The sequence below is a fragment of the Cynocephalus volans genome, chromosome 3 (assembly GCF_027409185.1).
Source record: "Cynocephalus volans isolate mCynVol1 chromosome 3, mCynVol1.pri, whole genome shotgun sequence".
Taxonomy (NCBI): domain Eukaryota; kingdom Metazoa; phylum Chordata; class Mammalia; order Dermoptera; family Cynocephalidae; genus Cynocephalus; species Cynocephalus volans.
In genome coordinates, this window is record NC_084462.1 from 83,543,799 (window position 1) to 83,568,679 (window position 24,881).

Consider the following 24,881-nt stretch of genomic DNA (forward strand, 5'->3'; position numbering starts at 1 on the left):
GTCAAATTGATTAGTAAAAAGTTGTTTAAATATCATCTTCTTATCTCTTCAATGCCTGTATGATCTATAATGATGTCTGCTATTTTATTCCCATCTTGTCAGTTATTGGTGAGATAATTAATGTGGCAGCTGAAAGGCAATTGAACAATTTTTGATTTTACAAAATGACAAAATGATGTCCCGAATTCTCAAGGTTGTGTAAAAGGTAAAGAAAAATAGGTCCACATATATTAGAATTTTTTCAGGGCTGGCCGGTTAGCTTAGTTAGTTAGAGTGCAGTGTTATAACACCAAGGTCAAGGGTTTGGATCCTCGTATCAGCCAGGACCTTACCCTTCCCAACAAAAGAATATTTCCTAAGAGTAATTCAAGATTTTTCTGTATATTTAGAGACCCTACTACTGTTTGAATATGCAACTGGCTATTTTTAGAGAGTGATCAATATGTACAAATGTCTGTATAAGGTTCAAGTCTGGAGCCAACTCTATGCATCAAGGACTTGAGTATAAGACTAATTAGGCCTGTGATTGCCTTTTGTTCTATACCTCACATAGTATTTTTAAATGCATTATTTTGTTTGTTCTTTCCTATAATTCCCTTCAAAATAAACAAGACAAGCACTGGATCAATATGAATAGGTTCCTTCAGGCCTTTTCAACTTTAAGCAGCTAATTACCCGTGCCTGGCAGATTCATACTCATCTTTGATTACATCTGAAATATCACTTAGTTTATAAGGCTTCTATTAATATTCCCCCTACAAGCAGAATTAGGCTCTTTATTTTCTGTTCTCCTATGGCATTTTGTTATACACCTACATTAGAACATTTTAAATTGTTGGGTAAGAATTACACATGGTCCCCAACTTATGATGGTTTGATTTTTTACAATGGTACACATACAACCATTCTGTTTTTCACTTTCAGTACAGCATTCAATGAAATACATGAGATATTCAACACTTTGTTATGAAATAGGGTTTGTGTTAGATGATTTTGCCCAACTGTAGGCTAATATAAGTGTTCTGAGCACATTTAAGGTAGACAAGGCTAAGTGAAGCTATGATGTTTTGTAGATTAGGGATATTAAATGCATTTTTGATTTATAATATTTTCATCTTATGATGGGTTTATGAGAAAGTAATCCCACTGTAAGTCGAGGAGCATCTGTATTGTTATATCTCTTTCCCCCCAATAATTTGACTTTGGGAGCAGACACTGTATCTTACTGATTTGAATCGTCAAATGCTTGATACAAATATTTATTGAATGAATAAAATATATCATACTGCTAATGAGACTAGAAAGGCTTTTCATCTCCCTCAGTGTAAAAACCTACATAATCTGGGCCCCTGCTATCTCTCTGACCTCATTATCACATTCCTCCAAGCTTACTTTCCTTTAGCCACACTGGTCTCCTTGCTGTTCCTTGAACACACCAAACACACTTTGCACTTGCTGGTTCCTTTGCTTGGAATATTCTTTCCTCAGGTATCTACATGGTTCACTCTCTTCACTCCTCTAGATTTTGGTTCCAATTTCACCCTATCATGGTGGTCTTCTCCCGATTACCCTATAAAAACAAACCAGCATTCTATCCTTCTTATCCCACATTATTTTTCCCTACAGCATTCATCATCGCTTGACAAATATATATTTACTCTTATCTTTCTAACTGTCTCCCTCTCCCCCAACTAGAATGTAAACTTCATGAAGGCAGGGACTGCGTTTTGTTAAACTGCTGTATCTCCAGCATCTTAAACACAACCAGGCACATAAACGTGATTAAATATTTGCTGAATGAATGAATACATTCAAAACAATGTTAAAGCATCAGAGAAATGACAACAATATCAACTTAGCCACAAGATAATTTAGTCCTTTCTAATTGGTACCAAAAAAATACTTGTGCAGAGTGAAAACTAGTATATTAAAAACATGTTCTAAGAGTCAGAATGTACTCATCCCTTCAATAAATATTTTGGATATTCTACTTTATACTTGGGATAAGCCTGATCCTAGGAGCTGATAGTATAATTAGAAGACCTGGGTTTCAATCTCCGTTCTATCCCAGCAACCAGCTCAGTGACTTTGGCTAATTCATTTTTAATTTGTCCAAACCCTCTATTTCCTCTACCACAAAATAAAAATGCATGCATTACCTAGGTCCAAGAAATGTGAAAATCATGAATATGTGAAAATACATTCTAAATTATAATGCCCTATACAAATATGAAAGAATCAAGTCTCTCCAAAATGTATTTGAGAAATATTTAGGGAATAAAAGAAAGTTCTAAGAAATAACTGCAAAGATCCACATTTGAGCAAATTAAAATACTTATAGTAAATCAGGATCATAGACATAAAAGTGCAAAATATAAATTTGAAATATTCTGTATCCTTGGGCTGAAAGTTCTCATTGATATTAGAAGATATAATAAGTAACTAACTAAAAGATGTAAAATCTTGTTCATAAGCTATCTTGTATAGGTTACTAAACTTAATAGATGGGTTGTAGTCATACTTACCCTACAGGTAAAAAATTATGTAGAATAAGATCAAGCCTTTTCTGTTCTTGCCAGAAATGTCTGAATAGCAAAGGTATCCATGGAATGACAGCTGTGGGACGAATTATGAAGGCAAATGCCACCAGGGATGAGTACTTGACACTGTAAGCAAGGAAAATGTGTTATCAAGACAACTGGGAAATTAATCTCGACGTTATCTACTATTTACACTGTGATATAACATTTGAAAATAGATAGCATTTTCCTTTTGGTATAAATAGCTATATAAACTTTGGCAAGTTACTTATACTTTCTGGGTCTTAGTTTTTCTTATCTGTAAAAAGAGCTAACTATCTAAAGTCTTTCCAGGTCTAATATCCTAATTCTAATATTTTTAAATGAGTTGTCTCATGTCTTAATACTACTCTTGTGTGCTGAAAAGTATTCTAACTTTTAATCTCATGACTCTGCCAATTACTTTCTTGATAGAAAAATGGTCAAGTTTCTCCTAAGGAGCTATGAGAAAGTCACACAAAACATTTCTTAAAGAAAAAACATGCACATTTAAAGAAACATTAGGATTATTCAGGCAATAATGGACTTCTGAGTACATATGATTTTGTTTTGAAAGTAAGGTAATTTTATCGAACTGAGAGATATGTAGGTACAACTGTTAAAAAGCCTACTATACAAACCTATATGATCATGGGTAAAGATGTGGATTTTTACTAATAGGATTTCTCTCAATAAATGGCTGAGATGACTTGGTAATCACAAGGACTATAGATTATAAATTAGCACATGGCAAAATACTTAGCCCTGCTAAAAATTAAAAGTAAGCAAAATAGACAACTTATGGTACCATTTTATACTTATTAACTAATAAAAATAAATAACTATAAGGAAATCCCTAATGTTGGTTAGGACATAAGAGCAGGGATAACAAATTCAAATGCTTACAGAGACCAGGTAATAAAAATGAGTTATGCAGCTGGACCAGGGCTGTGGTATTGTCATGAAGGAATCCTGGCCCAAAATGTTGCTAAGGCTTCCAATTTTTCAAGAGAATCCAGAAACCTAGGTTTTTATGTAAGATCTCACAGTTAAAGAAACTGCAAAGTACCTTACTTTTTAAAAAATACTGTACAAGTAAAATAAAACATATTTGTGGCTTGGTTTGATTTGCAGACAGTGTAAATGCAGCTCCTGCTATAGTGAAATCACACAGAGGACTCCCAAATGTATATTTCTAGGCCTGACCTTCCTCCAAATTATCAGACTTATATTTCTTACTCATTTTTGAATACTTCTACGTAGATCACCTACTGGCACTCAAAAATCAAAGTGTCTGACATAAACCCCACAACTTTCTCTTGAACCTGTTCAATGTATACTATTTAAGTTAATAGTATCACTTAGTTTCTTAGTCTTAAAATTTTGGAGTCACCTTAAACAGCAACTTCTCATCTCACACATCCACTTTTGTTTCCTTCCCACTCCCATTGTCATTTTACATCAAGTCCTGTCAGTTACCTGGAACCTTTACATTTAATTCTTCTGTGAGCTGTTTTATTATTCTCATATTACAGAAATCAGTGTTTAGATATTCGTACACCATCCTTAATGTAATCTTTAATTTCTAATACTTGCAATTTTTTAAGGAATGTGCAAAATGTAATTTTATCATCAAGTCTGGAATAGTTTACTTGCCCTGCTTATACAAGGAAGAATGCTTATATAGTAGCCCTTTTGTACTATATGACCCTCGCTTGCTTAGATCTACACAGGGAAGGGCACCTGAGCCCAGGCAGCCAATCTAAGGCTGGCCAGTATGAAAGCTCTGTCCAAATAGGGACAATGACATATAATGGACCTAATCAGATTCTCTCAATTGAATGTGAGATGCAGAGAAAGTTGGGCAACTGATAACTAGAATAGAAGTGGACAGAGACTAGCTAAGCCCTCAAATGATGGAAAACTAAAACAGGGATTCATAGACTAGACTATAAAAGTACAACAAAACTGCCCACTTCCTCAAACTGCCTGCATTCTGCATAACCTTCCAATTCATTTGTATGACTGAGATATTCTAGTTTTCTTCCAGGCCTGGCCACAAGGCTGAGATGCCCATTTTCCTTATTTTTACTTTTAGCCTTAAAAAAAAAATAAATAAATAAAATCCTCATCATATAGGTAAATTGAGTGATTGCTTATTCTTGAAATCAAAAGAGTTGAATGCAGGAGTGATTTTATTTGATTTGATCCTCCCAAAAACCTTTTATGTAGGAAGAATGGATACTAGCATTTTAACTAGACTCAAATTCTGACTTTCTTCCTTTCAGTATATCCTAAATACTGCTACTATAAGAAAATCAGATTTGATTATGTCATCCTTCTCAAAATCTCTCAATGGCTCCCTATCTAAAGAATAAAATCCAAATTCTGGAGAAGTACAAAGTCCCATTCCAGCCTCATTTCTTCCCTTCTTCCATGTATCCAACAGTACTCTAGCTACTCTGGACAACCTGCCCTGAATACATTGAAGCCCTTTTACAGCTCTGTACCTTTGCTCACATTGTTCCCTTTGCTTGGCATTTTGTTTCTCCAGTTTGTATGAAGCCAAATCAAGTCCAAATATTTTCTATTTGCCCTTCCAGATCTATTCTCCTTCACCATTTACTTGCTCTGTGTGCAGGGAAGCTGACCTGGATGGACTACATCAATGGTCTGCCTTGGTGTCCGGCTTCTAATTGGTTTTGGCTAATTGGAAGTCAGGAGAAGAATTTAGTCAGGATTATTTATTTCCCTGACTGTCTCCTTGTTACTGATAAAAGCTGGCTGTGCCTGTCTCCTGTTGGGGACCTCTCTTACAGTTACAGCTCTATTTGGATTCCAGTAACCATATCCTCTCCTTGCTCCCTGGGGCCTAGAGATAATAGAGACTTCCTGCTGTGATTAACCCTGGGGTGCTATAGGATCTCCTTACTGGCTTTCCCATGTATTGTCTACACCTTTGTAAACAGTCCTTATTAAACTCTCCTTAATTATTCAGTTTGAGAGTGTTACTGTTTCCTGCTATATCAATTCAAAATTTGTGGTTCACATAACTCTCATGAACAGTAGGGGGTCTACTGAACATTACAATGTATTGATATTTAAAATTTTTCAAAAGCATGCTTTAGAGGTTTTGTACATAATTATTAACAGTAATATATCTCACCTGTTCATAGACTTTGACCCTTCCAAAGGATAGTAGAAAAGAGCAATTATGGTGAGAACAGTTTCCATGGTGTTTGTAAGGGTTCTGGTACAGCAATACCATGTGAACCAAGAACACAACTGGCAAAAAAACTAAGAACAATTATGAACAAACATGTATGAAGTAGGAAATGGAAAAGCTTAGTATGTATTATCTTCTATGGAAAATAACAAGCAAGTCTAAACATAGCAAAAACCACATAGCCGGTTGGCTCAGCTGGTTAGAGTACCCCCTTGTAGCACAAAGGTCAAGGGTTTGGATCCCAGTCAAGGGTACTGGCCAGATGCAAACACACACACATACACAAAACCACATCAAAAGGTAAATGATGTTAAAAGTAAGCAGGCATGCCCAAACATTTTTTTTTTTTGGCTGGCCAGTACGAGGATCTGAACCCTTGATCTTGGTGTTATAACACCATGGTCTAACCAACTGGCTAATCAAACAGTGCCAAGCATTGTTTTTAAGAAGTTATCTCAAACACAGGTCTATGATAATACCAGATCTAGATTTGTTAATGTTAAGAAGTTTATACTTTCAGGTGCATTTTTATGGAATTGCATTTGATTTAAATCCCACTTCCAATTGATGAAATATATTGATGGTACAGTTTATAGAGGATTGAAATTCATAATTAGATTTTCCCCATCAGTATTCCTCAAACTGTCTTGTAGTATTGACCAAGGTATTTTGACTGTTTTTTATTGACCTTGGTTTGGAATGTCACCCTATTTCTTAATAAAAAATTAAGACAAAACAGGAGAGAGAAAAAAAATGTCAAGAAGCATTACTAAATTTTAATTTGTAACTGACTAAATAAACCATATTTTGTAAGAACATGTAGACAGAAGCATCATTAAGTCTACAAAACAAATATCTTAAAAGAAACTTATTAGTTGAGGCAATGGTATTAAACATGTGGTACTAGCTTCCTATCTCTTCAAATACTCATACAGCCTTTAAAAAATGTTCTCAATTTTCATGAAGTTAAAAGTTTTTCTTAAACTAGAAGAACCTAGTGCTGCTACTTTGGAGGAAAGATTTCAAAGGCTTCCTGACCTTTGTCTACCATTTTATGTTGAGCCTTCAGCAATGTACATAAATTGTAAGTACAAAATAAAGAGGCTGACTTTATTCCTGAATCAATTAGCAAAAATTCATGCTAAACCAATCTTTCTTTTTAATGCAAAAGAACACACTACCTTACAGAAATATGTCCTTTCTCCAATTTATTAATAAATTATATTCCAGAAGTCCATTGGTAAATTGTTTGTGTGGAATTTGGAATGTATTTTCCAATATAAACAATATTAAAAAGGTAGTAAGATTTCTAAGCTGGCTCATATAAGCTTATTTAATTTTGGAAAGAGCCAAGTGAAAAAAGAACAGTTCTAGAGAATCCAGTCCTTCTTCAGGATATGTTTAAATGGGAAAATCCATTCAAGATTTGAATGGAAGATGTCAGGAATCTATCTTCCCACCTTGAAATAAGCCAAATGACAAAACACAGTCTTCTACACCACATTCCCTGTTACATGAGTCCTACCATTTCAAATATTCCAGCCAGAGGTGAAAGAGTGTTTCAGTGCAAAGGGATTTCTCAGGCTGAGCCTCAGGTAGTTGGAGTAATAGTGAACAAGGGTTGTAAACAGCTGAGGTGCTTTGTGAGGTAGAGTGATTTAGGAGTACCCCTACTGAATTCTATGGAAAGTGAGGCAAGGATCCTGATAGTTTTGAGGAGTGAAAGGGCTTCCAAAAGCTGTCTCCCGGGGTTTAGCCTCTCCTAGGGTTTGAGAACATCAGTGGCTTCCACTGCCCAGGGCTCAATAAGAAGGAGAAAGATGGCAGGTACCACTTGCATTTTACTGTTATTAAATATGGAAGTGCCTCTGTAAAGCTGTATTAATTATCATCTAAAACTGTTTAGGGAGTGTGTTTTTCCATGTGCTTCACGCCCATAGGAATGAAATAACTGGCGTATAGTTTCTCAAGTGTCTAGGTCAAGGGTTTAGATCCCCATATTGGCCAGCTGCCAAAAAATAAATTTTTTTAATTAAATAAAAAAAAGTGTTTAGGACTTACCACCCATCTTGCCACTTCCTGATTCGCTAGTTGCTTCATTAACGAGTAAAGCCTCATGTCTGCTATAGCAGACAGAAGTGCTTGGGCAAGTCTAGGAATCCAAATCTTCATTAGTTAAAAAGAAGATGTTAAAAACATCTGTTGGTTCACACTGAGTCATCATAAAAATCAACAAGCTGATCCAACTACCAACTGAAAGCTATTCTTAGTATAAAAATATACATAACATATTCTATTCTTCTGCAAAAATACATCTGTGTTTCTACAAAAATTACATTCATCTCATGGAAATACCCAAGGTAGTTTTATCATTCTCTGTTATATACAAGGGCACTTCAAAAGTTCATGGAAAAATAGAATTAAAAGATAATACATATCTTTTCATGAACTTTTTAGAACCCTCATATATATGTATATATAGAGAGAAATAGATATATAACAACACTACTGTATATCAGTGCTACTAATATTAATTTAAATAACCAGCATACTATTTCGTAGTATTAAGATGCTATTTTAGAATTATATTTCTTTTCATTAGCATACAGTAGGGTTTTTTTCTTCATCAATCAAACATTTACATTTATAGTACTGTGTGCTAGATATCACACGTAGTACTTTATATATATCTGTTCATTCAGTCCTAACAACCTTCTGCGGCAGGTACTGTTCTACAGATGAGGAAACTGAAGCACAGAGAGGTTAAGTAATTTCCCCAAGGCTGCACAGCTAGTTAGTGTGGAAGCCAGGATTCAAACTCAGGTCTATCTGACACCAAATCCCATGCTCTTAATTACTTAGTTACACTGCTTCCCCATCCTGCAATATAGATAAATAATACAAATTATTTTTCTTTTTAAAGCACAAGTAGTCTACAATTATAGAAACATTGTATTCAGATGACACTAAAAGTAAACTTAAGAGTAAAATTAAAAGAATCAGTAAATTTATTATGACTGAATTACAGGAGGAAATGCTAATGCTGTGCATTAGTATCTCTAAGAGTTTTTAAAAAATGTGTCATAGTTATCACTAACAAAAAACTTGCTGGTGGAAGTCAATTTAATCTTATTTTATTCAAAAGATGTGTTTCTAAAAATTTACATGAATTTGTATTTCTGTTGACTCAAACTTTATTAACTTTACACTATAATTAGAGCTGCTTTACTTCCAATTGTCAGTGGCTTCTAACACTTTAGCTTTATGTTCTTTTTCTTTGTCAATGTTTAGGTCTTAGAGTTAAAGGTACACTGTAGTTGTTAATTCCACTTAAACTGTGCCCTGTAAAATACAGTAAAAGGCACCTATGTACATACCTTCTGTTTACTCTGCATAGGGAGCTATAAGCTTCATTCTCACTTCCCAGGCCCCCTGAAAGCAGTTCATATGAAAAGTCAATTTGGCTACAAATTTAATGTGGGCCAATGGTGAGAGGTAGCTACTAAAAAGCTTAAAAAAAAATCCTTTTGCACTGAGAGATATATAGTTTTTATGAAGTTAATGGTCTCACTATATTCTGAACTAGTTACCGTAGCCATCAGTATCATGTTCAGTTTGGAGATCCACATTTTAAGATGGATATTAATAAATTACAAGGAGTCCAAAGGACACTGTAATTATGAGCTTAAGAACTGGAGATGTCTAGCCGAAATAAAAAACTTTTGAAGGGATGCCATGTAGAGATCACAAATTTAAAAGAAAGATTTTAGCTCAACACAAAAATAAGTGGAGTTCTGAACTCCTAGTCATTAGCAGTCTCTCCAGACTTTTAAGATACCATAATTTTCCAGATTGTAGTAGGAACCCAATTAGAATGAAATAATAGTTGCATATAACTTCTGGACAATAAAAAGTAGTAGATTGGCATAAAGATGAGAAGGAACATGCCAGGTTGTAAAATCAAAAACATGCCAACAGCCAAATTAAAAAGCAAAGCAAAACCAAAAACATTTCATTTTGTACAACGCAATATACTAATATAATCATATCAACACTTAATCAATATAAAAATTATAGATTTATTTTTCACATTCCTTTTTGCACTAGGCCTTTGACATCCAGTACATATTTTACATTTATTAGCACTTCCCCATTTGGACTAGCCACATATCATGGCTAGTGGCTACCATGTTGGACAGTGCGGCTCTAAGCCATCTCTACTTCTACGTACATACTTTATGCAGTTTAAAGAGAAGCTATCTGGGGCCGGCCTGTGGCTCACTCGGGAGAGTGCGGTGCTGATAACACCAAGGCCCCGGGTTCGGATCCCATATACGGATGGCCGGTTCGCTCACTGGCTGAGCGTGGTGCTGACAACACCAAGTCAAGGGTTAAGATCCCCTTACCGGTCATCTTTAAAAAAAAAATAAAAAATAAAAAATAAAAAGTAAAAAAAAAAAAAAAATAAAAAAAAAAAGAGAAGCTATCTGGAAAGAGCACTAGGCTGTGAGCAAGGAGACTCAGGATTTAGCTCTAGCTCTGCTTTTAACATGCTGTGACCTTGGTCTATTTACTTCACTTCTCTGTCCCATTCTAACTTCAAAAATATATTATCTATGTTAAAATAATATGAAAAAAATCAATATAAGAGTATGAACGGCTGATTGCATCCTAATAAATCTCTAGCTGATCAAGTTCCATATAGGACACAGGGTTTGGGAGGGGTTAAGGGAGGGGATAAGGCAGTCAGGGGAGGTTTCCTTTAAATCACAAAGTGGTCTGGTTGAGGGCAGTGGACAAGCCTCGGAGGGATAGAAGATTTTATCCTGAAGTCCACTTCATTCATAGTTTAACCTGTTTACTGGGATATAAGATATCACTGATGACATTATGTGATATTTGCCTATGATTCCAGACTTTATGGATACCCTGCATAATCTAGAAGCTGGTGGGTAACTCTGAGAGGAGATAAGTAAGTTTATAGCTCCTAAATTCCACATGTGTCAATGGGAAAGACTCTGCTACTGCTCTCCTAAATTCTCCAATGATCTTCCCATGTGAAGATCACTGGTCTGATCCTCATTTCTCTGTAATGGGGAATCAAATATCATTGCAAAGAGGACAGTACAACCCTGCCTTAAAACAAATACCTCAGAACCTCAGTGTCTTTCTAGGCTCCAAAAAATACCTCAGGGTTTGAATTCCCTTTGGAATACTGGGCCATTAGCCCTCCCTAATGGAAAATAGGAAAGGCCCAAACTTCTGAGTACAACTTGACCCTGCTTAAAAGATCTTGAGAATGAGGCTAGAGAACCTTTGTACCATCAGGTCCTCCTTTGTACCCTCTCCCAGCAACTGACCTAGCAATTCATGGTCTAGGAATTAAAATCCTACTCACTATTGATGCTCAATTACTATACCAGAATGATTATGCATATCATTGCAATTCTGTCAAATTAATTTTTTCTAAGTTTTAATTTCAGCACTAAATCCTGAATGAGTTTATATGTATTTAGTCCTAAGTTCATATAACATGGTCTTCCACTTACAAGTTAAAAAAACAAAACAACACTGCTCTCAAGTGATTCTTTTATGATATACTTCTAAAGTCCAAATAATTAAAATATTGAAGTCATTTTGAAAATCTGCATATCCTAACTGAATTCCTCACAGCAGGACATTTTCATGCTCAGTTTTGGGTTTTAGCAAATATTGAAAAGTTACACATCACAATATGTCTTTGGTACCATGAGCTTCCCAGATGTGGCTGGACTCTAGCAACGATAATAGTCTTTTAAAAACAAACTTCATGGTACTGATAATATCATTTAGGTAATATACATTAACCTTTGAAAAAGAATAGAACAAATCTACTTTTAACAACTATTTTGGTTAGTTTTATTTAAACTTACCAGCAGTTGGACACTATCTTTCTCCAAAAGTTGCAGAATCTTGTACATGCTTGCAAAGATTAAGGGGTAAGTGTAACCCCTCAATCTTTCTGTCCATTCCCAGGTCAAATAACCATAATTAATAATATTAAGGACTAAATGTCAAATAGTATTGAAACAAAACCTATTTTCATATCCATATATAAAAGAATATTTTATTTTTTGACAGTTTTAAAACACAGCATTTTACACTGGGTATTTGGATTAAAAATCCATTTGGCCAACTAAACTCTTAACTTCTTCAAGGCAGGAATATGTTTTTTACTTCATCTGTATCTTCCAAGTATTAAGCACTGTGGGAATATATGCTAAAGCCTGTGTCAAGTATATTAATATCAAAGAATGATATATAAGAAATATTAATAAAATAATGGCATACTTTGATGAGTTCCAATTACTTGGAGAAAATATGGAAAGCCTGATTGAAAATATGTTAGAGATACTGAACACAATTCCTAGGATGAATACACATTCATAGTTTGGAAAAGAAACTACAAAGGATATTTGAAAACCATATGATGTGCAACTTCAAGAGACTGCCAATATTCATCTGGAACAAAACTTGTCTGGACTAAAAAGCAGTTAAATATTCGTAAAGCTATGATAAACAAGACCAGATAAATGTTTTCTCCAAGAACTGAAAAGCAAAACAAAACAGGTAACTGTGAAACAAAAGTCAGGCAGTTCCATTTGCAGAACTTAAAATATGCTGCTCTGGTTGGCTTTTTGCTCAGGCTCTGTTAAGGTACAGTAGTGAACTCTGGCCCCTCCACACCACTCTCAAAGCCAATTTGAGCTGACAGTTATACAAGGGCCAGAGCCTCACCACTGGGTGATCACCACTTCTTTGATTTAACCAACTTTTCTTGCAATTTATTGTATAAAGAGAATATTAAGATAAATATGGAAAAAGGAACTGGGTTACCTAAGGCCTTAGGCTAATTATGTTACACTACATGTGTATCTGATGAAAGAAATCAGCTATCAGATTACTAATTAGGACGCAACTCTCTCTATATGTGCCAAACAGTGGTTTATAAAATGGTCCTCTGTACATTTTTAAATATCCCTTATTGATGCTTACTATATGGCAAGCACTGTGTTAATTCATTAATATGCCTCTTATTTAATCCCGAAAACAATATTATGGGGTAGGTATTATTACCCCATTTTTTATATGAGAAAACTGAGGCTTTGAAATCAGGGCTGGCCAGGCAGCTCAGATGGTTAGAGCGCGGTGACATAACACCAAGGGCAAGGGCTCGGAACCCAAAACAAGCCAAACCTCCAACCCCTGGCCCCCAAATTGCCCTGTCCAAAGTAAAAAAGTTGTAAATGACTAAACAGGATTCAAACCTAGGTCTGTCTGCTCACTCCAAAGTCCTGCTCTTAATCACAAATGGACAGCCTGTAGGCTGAATACAAAGTATTTTTTAAAATTTGAATTTAGTTGCCAACATTAAAAAAACCCCAGATTTTATATTAAAATATATATTTCTAGCATTTTCAAACTGTTTAAGATCTGGCAACACAGAGCTCAAGTGGCAATCACTGGCTGGTAGCAAAACACAGGCTTCTCCCCTTAGATGCAGAAGCAGCTCTCCGGACAGCGCTCCCTCGACTCACTTCTGCGGCACCCAGTGCTCTTCTCCTGGGCGCTGAGGTACAAGACAGACTTTCTCTTCCGCAGCTTCATCTTCTCACGGGAGCGGTTCTGGAGACCGCGGAAAGCGAGGGTGCCACCGCCGCGCTCCCCCTCCATCCCGCACCTGCTTGGGACACCCGCTTAAAATCCCCCGCCGCCGCTTTCCCGGGACAGGAAAAGGCTGCAGTAACGCGCGCTGCTCTTCCGCCCACTATGTTTGGCCTTTGCGAGCAGCCGTCGCTCGCAAGCGCGGTGGTAGCTGGGAAAGGGCAACTTCTTCGAGCCAATCTCCCGAGGTGGTCTCTACAGGCGCGTGCTGCTAATTTGGTCAGAGCCACTGAGCTTTGCGCGGGCTCGCCTGCGCTTTCCCCTCGGTATTTCTTGCCGGGATTGCTGCCCGCCTTTGGCTTTGTGTTCTCTGTGCTCTGGGGCCCGGAAATTCTGCCGGAAGGAGGCCGATCTCACCTCTGCGGGGGCAGACGCGAGGCGGAGTTAGCGACGCGGGGCTGGTGCAGAAAGGTCGAAGAACGGTCGGAGGTGCCTGAGTGGGGTTAATAATGATAATGATAATTAAAAACGTAAATATTTGTGTAACATTTTACCTTTTGGGTGATCTCACAAAAAATTTTGTTGAACGAGGTTGGCAGGGTAGGGACGAACTACCCTGTCGTACAGATACAGAAACTGAGGCTCAAATGGTTCCTATGTTTGTTTTTTTTAAAGACACTTAGTCATCGAACCAAAGCAAGATCGGTGAAGCTGTCATTTATCTAGTCAACCGTAGAGTCCAGGAGAAAACGGGATTTTCTTTCTGAGATTGGTTTAAACTACATTCCGGGGGTATTAAGGGCAAGCTATTTTTTAGTACCAGTTCTGCCACCAGTGATTTCTGTGATCTCCGGGGCTGGTTTAGGAGGCCGTATTGTTACACCTAATTAAGAAAACGTGTAAATCCTTCAGTGTTCTTTCCTCATTTACAAACATCTACCTAGTTTTTCCGGAGACTAAGGTGTTGGCAAGGAATATTACTTTCTGGGAAGTACTAGGTTCTTAACTCTTCAAATGTTAAAAGTAAAACCAACCAAATTTCCATTATATTTTTTCCAAAATGGATGGCAAATGATGTCTACTTGTATTTTCTAAACTATCAGATGGAACTCATAAAATCTTTCAGGTTGTTTTAAGAAATTGTTATTTTTATCATGCATATTGCTAAAAGAAAAAAAAAAAAGACATGAATAGTACAGAAGGACTAATGAAAAGTACCAATTCTCGGCCTACCTTTCTCCTGCTTCCAGATCAGATCCCTCAGAGGCAATCCCTTTGAACTGTTTTTGGCTGTTTCTTTTAGTAATTTTATGGTATGACTTTAAAGCAAAAAGAATGTGCCTTCCCCTTCCCGCTTTTGCCATTTTTAAAATTAGCCATTTAAAATCATTGAGAACATTCTGTAACAGCAGTGGATTTAGCTTTGCCTTTCACCATCGCCTAACCTTCATTTCCCATACTCCCTGAATATTTATATTCGTATTTTAGTTAGTAACATATTATTACAAAAGGATTGTTCACTCCAGAGCAAAATAGTGACATAAAATCTTTAAAAAGGATATTGTACTAAGTTGCTGCTTTGCTTCCCTTTTTTTTCGTGCACAGATCTGAAGAGACTTCCTGGATGTGGAGTGGCCACCTTTGTTTTGTTCTGCATTTGTTGCAACCATGTTTGGGAGATTGACTCTTCCACAACTGCTTTTTGCTAGCATCGTTGGAATTGCTGGAGGAATATATATTTATCAACCAATATATGAACAGTATTCTAGAAATCAGAAGGAATTAAAAGAAAAGTCGAAATTGGCACAAGAATCAGAAGAGAAGAAAGGTGGTATTCGTTGATAAGTGAACCAAGTTAAACCACTTCAGGCAGAAAGCCCCTCAATTAGCCTATAAATTGCCTGGTTTGATATATTTCAGTAGTCTTTTAACCCTAACCATTTCTCATCCCAGGCAGAATGGAGGAGTTGAGAATTAGGGTGGCTCAGATCAAACTGAGGTTTTTGAGAGGGTAGATGGTGTTATATAGGGTGGCAAGTATGACACAGATCTGTTTCTTTAACCCACTAAGCAGATTTGCATTAATCATGATGGTAAGAGAATAGTTAATTTATTGTGAAGCTATTATTCATATACTTAAAGGTTTTTTTTTGAAGTTGCTAAGAACTGATTGCTTTTTACCCTACAATCTTAAGCATGTCTTTTCCGTGAGATAGATAAATGTAATCACATATGTCCAAAGTGCTTTCTTTCTTTTTCCTGAAATGCAGATTCATTATAACTTTTTTTTTTTTTAAATTTTATTTTGTCGATATACATTGTAGCTGATTAATGCTCCCCATCACCAAAACCTCCCTCCCTTCTCCCTCCCCCCCTCCCCCCCAACCATGTCCTTTCTGTTTGTTTGTTGTATCAACTTCAAATAATTGTGGTTGTTATATCTTCTTCCCCCCGCCCCCGGTTTGTGTGTGTATGTGTGTATGTGTGTGTGTGAATTTATATATTAATTTTTAGCTCCCACCAATAAGTGAGAACATGTGGTATTTCTCTTTCTGTGCCTGACTTGTTTCACTTAATATAATTCTCTCGAGGTCCATCCATGTTGTTGCAATTGGCAGTATTTCATTCGTTTTTATAGCTGAGTAGTATTCCATTGTGTAGATGTACCACATTTTCCGTATCCACTCATCTGATGATGGGCATTTGGGCTGGTTCCAACTCTTGGCTATTGTAAAGAGTGCTGCGATGAACATTGGGGAACAGGTATACCTTCGACTTGATGATTTCCATTCCTCTGGGTATATTCCCAACAGTGGGATGGCTGGGTCGTATGGTAGATCTATTTGCAATTGTTTAAGGAACCTCCATACCATTTTCCATAGAGGCTGCACCATTTTGCAGTCCCACCAACAATGTATGAGAGTTCCTTTTTCTCCGCAGCCTCGCCAGCATTTATCGTTCATAGTCTTTTGGATTTTAGCCATCCTAACTGGGGTTAGATGGTATCTCAATGTGGTTTTGATTTGCATTTCCCGGATGCTGAGTGATGTTGAGCATTTTTTCATATGTCTGTTGGCCATTTGGATATCTTCCTTAGAGAAATGCCTACTTAGCTCTTTTGCCCATTTTTTAATTGGGTTGCTTGTTTTCTTCTTGTAAAGTTGTTTGAGTTCCTTATATATTCTGGATATTAATCCTTTGTCAGATGTATATTTTGCAAATATTTTCTCCCACTCTGTTGGTTGTCTTTTAACTCTTTTAATTGTTTCTTTTGCTGTGCAGAAGCTTTTTAGTTTGATATAATCCCATTTGTTTATTTTTCCTTTGGTTGCCTGTGCTTTTGGGGTCGTATTCATGAAGTCTGTGCCCAGTCCTATTTCCTGAAGTGTTTCCCCTATGTTTTCTTTAAGAAGTTTTATTGTCTCAGGGTGTATATTTAAATCCTTAATCCATTTTGAGTTGATTTTAGTATACGGTGAGAGGTATGGATCTAGTTTCATTCTCCTGCATATCGATATCCAGTTATCCCAGCACCACTTGCTGAAGAGGCAGTCCCTTCCCCAGTGAATAGGCTTGGTGCCTTTGTCAAAGATCAGATGGCAGTAAGTGTGTGGGTTGATTTCTGGATTCTCTATTCTATTCCATTGGTCAGTGTGTCTGTTTTTATGCCAGTACCATACTGTTTTGGTTATTATAGCTTTGTAGTATAGCTTAAAGTCAGGTAGTGTTATGCCTCCAGCTTTATTTTTTTTGCTGAGCATTGCTTTGGCTATTCGTGGTCTTTTATTGTTCCATATAAATGTCTGAATAGTTTTTTCCATTTCTGAGAAAAATGTCTTTGGAATTTTGATGGGGATTGCATTGAATTTGTATATCACTTTGGGTAGTATGGACATTTTCACTATGTTGATTCTTCCAATCCAAGAGCATGGAATATCTTTCCATCTTCTTGTATCCTCTCTAATTTCTCTCAGCAGTGGTTTGTAGTTCTCATTATAGAGATTTTTCACCTCCTTGGTTAACTCAATTCCTAAGTATTTTATTTTTTTGGTGGCTATTGTAAATGGGCAGGCTTTCTTGATTTCTCCTTCTGCATGTTCACTATTGGAGAAAAGAAATGCTACTGATTTTTGTGTGTTGATTTTGTATCCTGCTACTGTGCTGAAATCATTTATCAATTCCAACAGTTTTTTTGTAGAGGTTTTAGGCTGTTCGATATATAGGATCATGTCATCTGCAAACAGGGACAGTTTGACTTCATCTTTTCCAATCTGGATGCCCTTTATTTCCTTCTCTTCTCTGATTGCTCTGGCTAGTACTTCCAACACTATGTTGAATAGGAGTGGTGAGAGTGGGTATCCTTGTCTAGTGCCTGTTCTTAAAGGAAAAGCTTTCAGCTTTTCCCCATTCAGGATGATATTGGCAGTGGGTTTGTCATATATGGCTTTAATTATGTTGAGATACTTTCCCTCTATACCTAACTTATAGAGGGTCTTTGTCATGAATGAGTGCTGAACTTTATCAAATGCTTTTTCAGCATCTATAGAGATGATCATATGGTCCTTGTGTTTGAGTTTATTAATATGGTGTATCACATTTATTGATTCGCGTATGTTGAACCAACCTTGCATCCCTGGGATGAATCCCACTTGATCGTGATGAATAATTTTTCGTATGTGTTGCTGTATTCTGTTTGCTAGTATTTTAGTGAGGATTTTTGCATCTATATTCATCAAGGATATCGGCCTGTAGTTTTCTTTTTTTGGTTATATCTTTACCTGGTTTTGGTATCAGGATGATGTTTGCTTCATAGAATGAGTTGGGGAGATTTGCGTCCGTTTCAATCTTTTGGAATAGTTTGTAAAGAATCGGTGTCAATTCCTCTTTGAATGTTTGGTAAAATTCTGCTGTGAATCCATCTGGTCCTGGGCTTTTCTTTGTTGGGAGCCTTCTGATAACAGCTTCAATCTCCTTTATTGTTATTGGTCTGTTCAAATTTTCTACGTCTTCACGGTTCAGTTTTGGGAGCTTGTGTGTGTCCAGAAATTTATCCATTTCCTCCAGATTTTCAAATTTGTTGGCGTATAGTTGTTTATAGTAGTCTCGAATGATTCCTTGTATTTCAGATGAATCAGTTGTAATATCGCCTTTTTCATTTCTAATTTTTGTTATTTGAGTCTTCTCTCTTCTTTTTTTTGTTAGCCATGCTAATGGTTTGTCAATTTTATTTATCTTTTCAAAAAACCAACTTTTTGATTCGTTGATCTTTTGAATTGTTTTTTGGTTTTCAATTTCATTCAGTTCTGCTCTGATCTTAATGATTTCTTTCCGTCTGCTAACTTTAGGATTGGATTGTTCTTCTTTTTCTAGTTCTTTAAGTTGAAGTGTTAGATTGTTCACTTGCCATCTTTCCATTCTTCTGAAGTGAGCATTTAATGCAATAAATTTTCCCCTCAATACTGCTTTTGCAGTATCCCACAGGTTTTGGTATGATGTATCATTGTTTTCATTAGTTTCAATAAACTTTTTGATTTCCTGCTTGATTTCTTCTTGGACCCACATGTCATTAAGTAGAATGCTGTTTAATTTCCATGTGTTTGTATAGTTTCCAGAGTTTTGTTTGTTATTAATTTCTAGTTTTAATCCACTGTGGTCTGAGAAGATACATGGGATAATTCCAATTTTTTTGAATTTATTGAGACTTGATTTGTGACCTAATATGTGATCTATCTTGGAGAATGATCCATGTGCTGATGAGAAGAATGAATATTCTGAGGTTGTTGGGTGGAATGTTCTGTAGATATCTGCCAATTCCAATTGGTCTAGAGTCTTGTTTAGATCTTGTGTTTCTCTACTGATTCTTTGCCTAGATGATCTGTCTAATATTGACAGTGGAGTGTTCAGGTCCCCTGCTATTATGGTATTAGTGTCTGTTTCCTTCTTTAGGTCTAATAGAGTTTGTTTTATAAATCTGGCTGCTCCAACATTGGGTGCGTACATATTTATGATTGTTATGTCTTCTTGATGGATCAGTCCTTTTATCATTAAGTAGTGTCCCTCATTGTCTCTTTTTATGGTTTTTAGTTTAAAGTCTATTTTGTCAGGTATAAGAATAGCCACTCCAGCTCGTTTTTCTTTTCTGTTTGCATGGTAAATCTTTTTCCATCCTTTCACTCTTAGTCTGTGTGCATCTTTATGGGTGAGGTGGGTCTCTTGTAGGCAGCATATAGTTGGGTCCTGCTTTTTGATCCAGTCAGCCAGTCTGTGTCTTTTAATTGGGGAATTTAAGCCTTTAACATTAAGAGTTGTTATTGAAAGGTGTTGATTTATTCCTAGCATTTTATTGGTTGTTTGGTTGTCTTAGGTGTCTTTTGTTCCTTGCTTTCTGATTTACTGTTTGGTTTCTTTGTTTGTTGGTTCCTTAGGTTGTAGATAGTGTTTTTGTTAGCTTGTTTTCTCTTCATGAATGCCATTTTTATTGTACTAGCGGGTTTAGATTTTTCTTAGGTTTTTATGGCAGTGGTAGTTATTTTTCAGGAACCAAACCCAGTACTCCCTTGAGGATTTCTTGTAAGGGTGGTCTTGTGGTAGTGAACTCCCGCAGTTATTGTTTGTCTGAGAAATATACTATTTGCCCCTCATTTCGGAAGGATAGCCTTGCAGGGTAGAGTATTCTTGGCTGGCAATCTTTGTCTTTTAGTATTTTGAAAATATCATCCCATTCCTTTCTAGCTTTTAGGGTTTGTGATGAAAAGTCTGATGTTAACCTGATTGGGGCTCCCTTATAGGTGATTTGACGCTTCTCTCTTGCAGCTTTTAAGATTCTCTCTTTGTCTCTGAGTTTTGCCAATTTGACTATGACATGTCTTGGAGAAGGCCTTTTTGGGTTGAATACGTTTGGAGATCGTTGAGCTTCCTGGATCTGAAGATCTGTGATTTTTCCTATACCTGGGAAGTTTTCTGCCACTATTTTGTTGAATATGTTTTCAATGGAATCTCCATTTTCCTCCCCTTCTGGAATACCCATGACTCGGATATTTGAGCGCTTGAGGTTGTCTGATATCTCTCTCAGATTTTCTTCCATGTCCTTGATTCTTTTTTCTTTCTTTTTGTCTGCTTGTGTTATTTCAAACAGCCCATCTTCAAGTTCAGAGGTTCTCTCTTCCACTTCGACAAGCCTGCTGGTTAAACTCTCCGTTGTGTTTTTTATTTCGCTGAATAACTTCTTCAGTTCAGCAAGTTCTGCTACATTTTTTTTCAGGACATTGATTTCCTTGTATATTTCCTCTTTCAGATCCTGTATACTTTTCCTCATTTCATCATGATGTCTAGCTGAGTTTTCTTGTATCTCATTCAGTTTCCTTAGAATTATCACTCGAAATTCCTTGTCAGTTATTTCAAGGGCTTCTTGTTCTATAGGATCTAGAGTATGAGATTTATTAACTTTTGGTGGTGTACTTTCTTGATTTTTTGTATTTCTGGTGTCTTTTTTTTGGTGTTTATTCATTGTGGCAGGGGGTTTCACAGTCCACCGGTTTAAGACTAATGACTAACTAGGATGTTGCTGTGGTTGCCAATTTGGTATGGCTCCCGCCGTGACTGCTCAGTTGGCCTCTTGTGTCTTGTGTGTGTGGTTGCCTCGGGTCTTGGGCTTCTCCGGGGATCCACCTTTCTGGTCAACTTGTACTCTGCTGGGCTGGTGGATCACGTACCACAGGGTGTGTGATCTCTGTTGAGCTTTCACTTTCTGTACAGGACTTCTCCCCTTTCCGTGTGCTCTGGCCCAGGCTGTTAGATCGTGCAGTGGCGACCCCACCGGGTGTGTGGTTTCTGTCGAGTCTCCGCCTCCCTGGCCGCACGTCTCCCCCCTCTGTGCACACTGTGCTGGGTTGGGGCGTGTCTTCTGCACCCCTCGTCTATCAGCTGGGCCTTCAAGACCCTGCTCAGCACCGCCTCGCCCAGGAAGTCTACCAGGTTTCTGCTAGGCACAGACGACCGGTCTCTCTGGGTGCCTTGCCTTTGTAGCACTGTGTAGATCTTTCTCGGGTCTTGTTCACCTTTGTATCCCCCCAGTATAAACCGAGTCTAGCGCCCACCTGCAGCCTGGTCTCCGGCAGGTTCAAGCGGACCTGGGAACTCTCCTACCACACTATTCCCAACCAGAAATTCGTTAGGCTTTTTTCCAAACTGGTGGTCGCAGAGATGGTATCTGCCTCCCAGTAACAGGAAGTTTACCGGGGCCGGAGTCCAGGGTGTGGTGGAGTGACAGTCGGCCCGCCCGTACTTCCTAGCCCTCCCAAAACTGGTTGGGACGCCCCACACCCCCAGCCCCGCCTGAGAACCGTGGAGGGAGTGGGAGAGGAGGTCGGCCCGCAGGGTCCGGAAAGCCCCGCGCCAGGCCAAGCAAATGGGCTCAGTGATGGCCAAGCAGGGCGGAGCTGCCCGCACCTGGGAAAATGGAGGCAGCACCGGGGCAGTGAGTGGCCTGGTGGTGCAGGCGGGGAGCCGCGTGGGCATCCACCCCCCGAACAGAGCTGTGCCAGGGATCACTCACAGTGCTGTGCCAGGTCGGGCGCTCACTCTGTCTCTGGTTTGTTGCCTTCCGTGTTCTCGGCGCTGCCGCCTCGGGCTGTTCAGTCGCGGCGCCGCTCGGGCGCTCCCAGGAGTCTTCTTTAATGCCGGCCTGAAACCTCGAATCCTGGATAGGGCAGCTGGCCGCCTTCAGTGCGGCCCCAGCCTCCGGGATCCTGGCTGCATCCACAGCAGCCCTGGCGCCGCGTTCCCTGTTTCAAGACTCACTTTTGCAGCTAAGAATCAGTTCTTTTCCTGCTCCACACTTCAAAGCTGTTGCCTGTAAATGAGGCAGCCTCTCCTGCCGGGGGCAAAGTGGCGTTGAGCCCCCACGACCGGCCAGCAGCAGCTGTCCTCCCTTAAGAGATGGCCAGAGGAAGGTCCACAAGTTTCCCGGCTGCCTGAGGCCCAGTGGCCACCTTTTCCACCTCAGCTACTCCGTGCCAGCCGCCGCAGCCGCCGCCATCTTGAAACTCCATTATAACTTAATTTCAGCTATTTATGTTAAGGGGAGACCAGCATGGGTAATTAAAAAAAAAAAAAAACGAAGAATTTACAGTAATACACGTTCATTAAAAAATTCAAACAATACAAAATGAACAAAGTGAAAAGTGAAAATTGTCGATGTATAAATTGATTTATTCAGTACACTTAACAGTTTTGTTTAGTGTGAGCTTTTGAGATTTTTTTTTGCTATGTGCTTAAAAATATTCTTAAAAGTTTTAGTTTACACCAAGTATCTACTGTGTAACAGGCTTGGATTTGCTTGGCTACAGGTGGTCTATGTGTCTCATCATTCTGGGACTAAGCCTGAAGGAGCAGCCCCTATCTGAGATGTGACAGAGTATAGGAGGAAGAGAGAGACAGAGAAAACATGCAGTTATAAGCTTTTGCTCAATTGTTGCAAATGTCACATTTCATATATATATATATATATATATATATATATATATATATTTTTTTTTTTTTGGTGGCTGGCTGGCACGGCGATCCGAACCCTTTGCGCATGGTGTTGTAACACTGCCCTAACCAACTGAGCCAACCGGCCAGCTGTCTACATCTCATATCTTATTGGTTTAGAGCATGTCACATGGTTGTGCCCGAAGTCAACAAGACAAGGACATGGACTCTTCCCACAGGATGCATAGTTGAGTCACATGACAATGATGAGGAATATATAATCCTAGTACATTCAAGGAATAATAATCCTATCTTATATGTCAAGTTAAATCGAACTGCTTTTCATTCTCCTTTTGAGAAGGATACATTGGCGAAGTTAGTAGTCACATACAGAGTTCCAGATACTGCATCTATTCAAATCCAAACCAAAATGAGATACCACTTCATGTTCACTAGGATGACTACTATCAAAAAGACAGAAAATAGGGCCGAGCCTGTGGCGCACTCGGGAGGGTGCTGCGCTGGGAGCGCGGCGACGCTCCCAGCGGCCGCGGGTTCGGATCCTATATAGGAATGGCCGGTACACTCACTAGCTGAGTGCCGGTCACGAAAAAGAAAAAAAAAAAAAAAAAAAAAAGACAGAAAATAAAAACTGCTGGTGGGAATGTAAAATGGTGCAGCCACTTTGGAAAAGTTCTTCAAATGGTTAAACATAGAGTTAACGTATGATAGCAATTCCCCTCCTAGGTTTGTACCCACAAGAATTGGAAACATGTTCACACTAAAGCTGGTACGTGAATGTTCATAGCAGCATTATTCATAATAGCCAAATGGAAACAACCCAAATGTCCATCAACTGATAAATGGATAAATAAATGGTATATTTATTCCATACAATGGAAAATTATTCATCTTTAAAAATGAGAGTACGTGCGACAACATGGATAAACCTAGAATACATTATGAAAGAAGGCCAGCACAAGAGGCCACCTACTGGTATGATTTCATTTATATGACATGCCCAGAACAGGCTCATGTGTTAAGACAGAATGTAGATGAGTGGCTGCCAGGGGCTGAATGAGGGAGGGATGGAGAGTGACTGCTGGTGGTTATAGGGTTTTAACTTGTTTTTTTTTTTTCTTGGCAGCTGACTAATAAGGGGATCCAATGACCATCGTGTTACCAGCACCATGCTCTAACCGAGTGAGCTAACTGGCCAGCCTTGTTTTTAGGGTGGTGAAAATGTTTTGGAAATAGGTAGTAGTGATCAGTGTACAATTTTGTGAATCTTTTTTAAAAAAAACACTGAATTGTATACTTTTAAAGTATGAACTTTATTGTATGTCAATTATATCTCAATAAAGTTGTCATTAAAAAAAATTCTGCTTCCAAAATAGCAGCTGCAGTTGAGGTAGTCCACTGTTATCTGCTATTGTCGTAGTCTACAGTCCATCTAGTATTTTCTTTTTTGGCTGACGACTGGTAAGGGGATCTGAATCTTTGATCTTGGTGTCATAACTCCATACTCTAGAGTATTTTTTTCAGTTGTAAAATATACATACCATAAAGTTTACCATTTTTAAGTACAGTTTAGTGGCAGTAAGTACATTCACATTGTGCAACCAACACCACTGTTCATCTCCAGAACTTTCTCCATCTACTCTTTGCAGGGCCCAGAGAAGTGAAGTGAGTAGGGATTGAGAACTGCCCTTCCCCTCCAACTCCTATATCCTTCAGATCTTTCAAAGTGGCATTAATGTCTGTAATTCTTTGTATGAATTGCTTCTGACTTACTATTTTAGCCAGGTAAAGTAGATTCTGGGGCTTTCAGATGGCCCTTTCTACCATAAAGGCTCTTACATCACAGGTTAAAGTAAGTCTCTGCCAACTACTGAGTTTATATTTATCTGACTTAAGGACTAGGGGTGGGGTGGGAAACTCTAAAAAGTGGGTCCCTATTAGATTAGTTTGAGCCAAACCTG

At 38.1% G+C, this 24,881-nt stretch overlaps 2 protein-coding genes across 3 annotated transcripts in view; one reads left to right on the forward strand and one right to left on the reverse strand.

Moving 5' to 3' along the window:
• The window catches only part of PIGB (phosphatidylinositol glycan anchor biosynthesis class B), a 29,849-nt gene extending 16,317 nt beyond the window's left edge, over positions 1 to 13,532 (reverse strand). Inside the window, 6 exon segments of the mRNA XM_063090048.1 lie at positions 2,526 to 2,666; positions 5,725 to 5,855; positions 7,846 to 7,950; positions 11,697 to 11,818; positions 12,244 to 12,372; positions 13,362 to 13,532. Of these exon segments, the coding sequence (XP_062946118.1) occupies positions 2,526 to 2,666; positions 5,725 to 5,855; positions 7,846 to 7,950; positions 11,697 to 11,818; positions 12,244 to 12,372; positions 13,362 to 13,497 (764 nt within the window). The 5' untranslated portion in view covers positions 13,498 to 13,532.
• Positions 13,533 to 13,654: 122 nt separating this feature from the next.
• Positions 13,655 to 24,233, forward strand: PIGBOS1 (PIGB opposite strand 1). 2 transcript variants are annotated; one of them, XM_063091818.1, is made up of 3 exons: positions 13,655 to 13,958; positions 15,034 to 15,256; positions 24,047 to 24,233. In XM_063091818.1, exons 2-3 carry the CDS (start codon positions 15,097 to 15,099, stop codon positions 24,052 to 24,054), a joined length of 168 nt encoding a protein of 55 aa, XP_062947888.1. In that variant the 5' UTR covers positions 13,655 to 13,958; positions 15,034 to 15,096; the 3' UTR covers positions 24,055 to 24,233. The 2 variants fall into 2 exon arrangements, with proteins under 2 accessions (XP_062947888.1, XP_062947889.1); XM_063091819.1 differs by having other exon boundaries at positions 13,655 to 13,917.
• The last annotated feature ends 648 nt before the right edge of the window (positions 24,234 to 24,881 follow it).